At 43.5% G+C, this 4,431-nt stretch overlaps 1 protein-coding gene across 1 annotated transcript in view; it reads right to left on the reverse strand.

Moving 5' to 3' along the window:
• Positions 1-4,431, reverse strand: part of TAF12 (TATA-box binding protein associated factor 12) — a 45,881-nt gene that overhangs the window by 6,630 nt on the left and 34,820 nt on the right. Inside the window, exon 5 of the mRNA XM_032246598.1 lies at positions 3,472-3,588. Within this exon, the coding sequence (XP_032102489.1) occupies positions 3,472-3,588 (117 nt within the window). The remainder of the gene's footprint in view (positions 1-3,471; positions 3,589-4,431) is intronic.

A 4,431-nucleotide genomic window follows, 5' to 3' on the forward strand; every position in this document is an offset into this window, starting at 1 on the left:
TGACAACAGCTCACTGCACCCTTGACCTTCGGGGCTCAAGTGATTTTCCTGCCTTAGCCTCCTGAGTAGCTGGGACTACAGGTACACACCACCATGCCTGGTTAATTTTTAAATCTTTTTTTAAAAAATTATTTATTTTTTTATATTTTTTTCCTCTTAGCCATGCATGAGCAAATTTTAAAATCTTTTGTAGAGATGACGTCTCACTATGTTACCCAGGCTAGTCTTGAACTCCTGGGCTCAAACAATCCTCCTGCCTCAGCTTCCCAAAATGCTGGAGTTACAGGTATAAGCCACCATACCAGGCCCCTAGTGGTGGTTGTAAAACATGTCTATAAGGCCGGGCGCGGTGGCTCAAGCCTGTAATCCCAGCACTTTGGGAGGCCGAGGTGGGTGGATCACGAGGTCAAGAGATCGAGACCATCCTGGTCAATATGGTGAAACCCCGTCTCTACTAAAAATACAAAAAATTAGCTGGGCATGGTGGTGCGTGCCTGTAATCCCAGCTACTCAGGAGGCTGAGGCAGGAGAATTGTCTGAACCCAGGAGGCAGAGGTTGCGGTGAGCCGAGATCACGCCATTGCACTCCAGCCTGGGTAACATGAGTGAAACTCCGTCTCAAAAAAAAAAAAAAAAAAAACACATGTCTATAAATTCCTTCACACTCCTGCTATCAAGAGATGGAGTCTGTGTTCCCTCCTGCTGAAGCTGGACAGGTCTGACTGCCTCAAAGAACAGAATTCACCAAGAGTGATGCTGAAGACTGGGTTACAAAAGGCCATGAAGTTTTCTGCCAGGTGCTCATGGGATGCTAATTCTGGGAGCCTTTAGCTGTCATGTAAGAAGTCTAGTTATCCTGGGACTGCTAAAGCATAAGACCATATGGAAAGACGGTGGATGGAGAGGATGGGAAGGGCACGATTGGAGAATGTGAAGGGGAATGGGAGGGTGGAAGGGATGGAGGGAGACACCTGCAGAATCCTAGCTTTTTCAGTGTTCTTAGGCCAGGCATCAGACATGGAAGACATATGAAGCCTTCCATTATGGGTTATTTAAATAGTGTCCCTCAAAAAGATATGTTGCAGTCTTAACCTTAAGTACCTCCAGAATATGATCTTATTTGGAAATAGGATGTTACAGATGAAATTGGTTAAAATGAGATAAATAAATAAAATGAGATCATATTGGAGTAGGGTTAGCCCTTAATCCAATATGACTGGTGTTCTATGGGAAGAAGAGAAGAGACACAGAGATAGAGACACACAGGGAAAAGGACATGTGAAGACCAAAGCAGAGCCTGGAGTTCTGCAGCCACAAGCCATGGAAAACCAAGGATTGGCAGCTACCACCAGAGGCTGGGAGGAGGCAAGAATAGATTCTTCCCTAGGGGCAACAGAGGGAAAATGACCCTGCTGACACTTAGATTTCAGATTTCTGGCCTCAGAACTGTGAAAGAAAATTTTTTGTTGTTTTAAGCTGCCATGTTTATGGTACTTTGTTAAGGTAACCCTAGGAAACTCGTATGCCTTCCTTCAAGACAATCTCAGGCCCAGCCACTGCCTAACATAGTAAAACTAGCTGGGCCCAGTCAACCCCTAGATTCATGAATAAAATTAACAACTGTTATTGTGCTAAGCCACTGTTTTGGGGTGGTCTTCTACACATTGACGGATAACTGGAATATCTGTCCTTTTCTCTATATACCAGCAATATTAACCAAAGTGTGTTACTTTACCTAGACTACCAACGTCTCCCCAAGGCAATAGCTTCTTGACACTGTGAAGGAAGCCTTTCAATAATTATTCATGGGCTGATCTGTACCAAATCCCTTAATATTGTCTGTCTCATTCATTTGGCCTGACTGTCTCTATAGGTATAGACTGGGCCAGGCATAGTGGCTCATGGCTGTAATCCTAGCACTTTGGGAGGCCAAAGCAGGTGAATCACCTGAGGCCAGGAGTTTGAGACCAGCATGACCAACATGATGAAACTCCATCTCTACTGAAAATACAAAAATTAGCCAGGTGTGGTGGTACAGGTCTGTAGTCCCAGCTACTTGGGAGGCTGAGACAGGAGAATCACTTGAACCCAGAAGGCGGAGGTTGCTGAGATGGCGCCATTGCACTCCAGTCTGGGTGACAAAGCGAGACTCCATCTCAAAAAATAAAAAAATATCTGGGCGCAATGGCTCATGCCTGTAATCCCAGCACTTTAGGAGGCCAAGGCAGGTGGATCACAAGGTCAGGAATTCGAGACCAGCCTGGCCTATATGGCAAAACCCTGTCTCTACTAAAAATACAAAAATTAGCCTGGTGCAGTGGCAGGTGCCTGCAGTCCCAGCTACTCAGGAAGCTGAAGTAGGAGAGTCGCTTGAACCCAGGAGGCGGAGATTGCAGTGAGCTGAGATCGCGTCACTGCACTCCAGCCTGGGTGACAGAGCAAGACTCTGTCTCAAAATATATAAATAAATAAACAAACAAAATTTTATTTCTTTTTTTTAACAAACAAAATTTTAAAAATTAAAATTATTGTAATCCCAACACTTTGGGAGGCCGAGGCAGGAGGATCACGAGGTCAAGAGATCAAGACCATCCTTGCCAACACGGTGAAACTCCATCTCTACTAAAAATACAAAAAAATTAGCTGGGCATGGTGGCACACACCTATGGTCCCAGCTACTCGGGAGACTGAGGCGGAAGAATTGCTTGAACCCAGGAGGCAGAGGTTGCAGTGAGCCGAGATTATGCCACTGCACTCCAGCCTGGTGACAGAGCAAGACTCTGTCCCAAAAAAAAAATAATAATAATTAAAATTATATATTTTATATATATAATTAAAATTATATACATACATATACTAATCTCTTTCTTTTGATCACATTGTAACCAATGCAGAGGGCTGCTTATTCATTTCCAAGTGATTATGATTATCACTATTAGCTAAGTATCTCCCAGAAAAACCCAAACTCAAATTTAGTGTCTGTTAAGAATATAAAGTTGTATGTATATTATGATTATCAGCTTGGGGAAAAATACATAAATAGGTTAAAAACTGTAAGGGAACACTGAAGAACAGTTTTATTTGAATGGTAGAGGCATAACAGTACCTAAACTTACCAGGCCCAGTGCCAGTCACTTTACAGACATAGTCTATAATTATCAGATTTACCCTGTAAGGAGGAGACTATGATCCTCACTTTACAAATGAGGAAACAGAGTCTAAGAGAAACTAGGTAGGAAAAATAGGCTGATACAGCTGGAAAGTGGCAGAATCTGGTTTCAAATCCATGCCTGCGTTCATTCTCCCTACCATGGATTTTTCTTTTCTATTTAGTGCTGTTATTGAACTGATACATAAATCCCAGTGCCCAAAAGTCTGATTCTGGCATGAAGGTTCCTCTGACTATACTTCCCCTGGCAGTTCTGAAGCAGCAGTTGAACACATATTTCAGGGAGAAACAAGACCACATACCTAAATGTAGCTGGACATCTTTCACCTCCAGAGTGCTGGACTTGCGATGCCGTGCAAGCTGACAGGCTGCTGTCACCACACTCTCGATAAAATCATCAGCAATCTGAAGCAGCATCTGGGGAAGGTAAAGTGGGGAGAGGCACCATGACATTGGCAAATAGGCTTCTGGTGGTGGGACAACTGCTTTCTGCTTAGGTTACATATCTAGTCAGGATTTCTAGTAGAAGGCTGGAATCAGCATTTGGGCTAAGGTAGGGAAGAGGAATGAGAAGGACAAAAGAAAAACATTACCTAGGTTGAGTGCAACTCACACCTTTCTGAGCATATACTTTCTTTTTTTTTGACATGGAATCTCGCTCTTGTTGCCCAGGCTGGAATGCAATGGCATGATCTTGGTTTTCTGCAACCTCCGCCTCCTGGGTTCAAGCAATTCTCTTGCCTCAGCCTCCCAAGTAGCTGGGATTACAGGTGCCCGCCAACTCACCCAGCTAATTTTTATATTTTTAGAGAGGGGGTTTCACCATGTTGGCTAGGCTGGTCTGGCCAGAGTAGCCTGGTAGTAACCTCTACAGTAGCTGGGATTACACGTGCCTGCCACCACACCCAGCTAATTTTTGTATTTTTAGAGATGGGATTTCACCATGTTGGCCAGGCTGGTCTCAAACTCCTGACCTCAGGTGATCCGCTCATCTCAGCCTCCCAAAGTGCTGGGATTACAGACTTGAGCCACAGTGCCCGGCCTCAGCATATACTTTCTACCTGGCAGTGATCAACTATCCCAATCCCTACCTTTTATATCTTTATTAGTGGGAAAATAAAAGTGAATCATTGGAATTCCTCACTCACAGTTTCTTAAAAGCATTTTTGTTTCCATTATCTCACTTAGTCCTTGTAATAATCCTATTAAGGAAATCGGACATGGATTTTATTCATTCCTTTTTTTTTTTTTTTTTTTTTAGA

This window comes from Sapajus apella, unplaced genomic scaffold, assembly GCF_009761245.1.
Source record: "Sapajus apella isolate SASKATOON/1434 unplaced genomic scaffold, GSC_monkey_1.0 scaffold62, whole genome shotgun sequence".
Classification (NCBI taxonomy): Eukaryota; Metazoa; Chordata; class Mammalia; order Primates; family Cebidae; genus Sapajus; species Sapajus apella.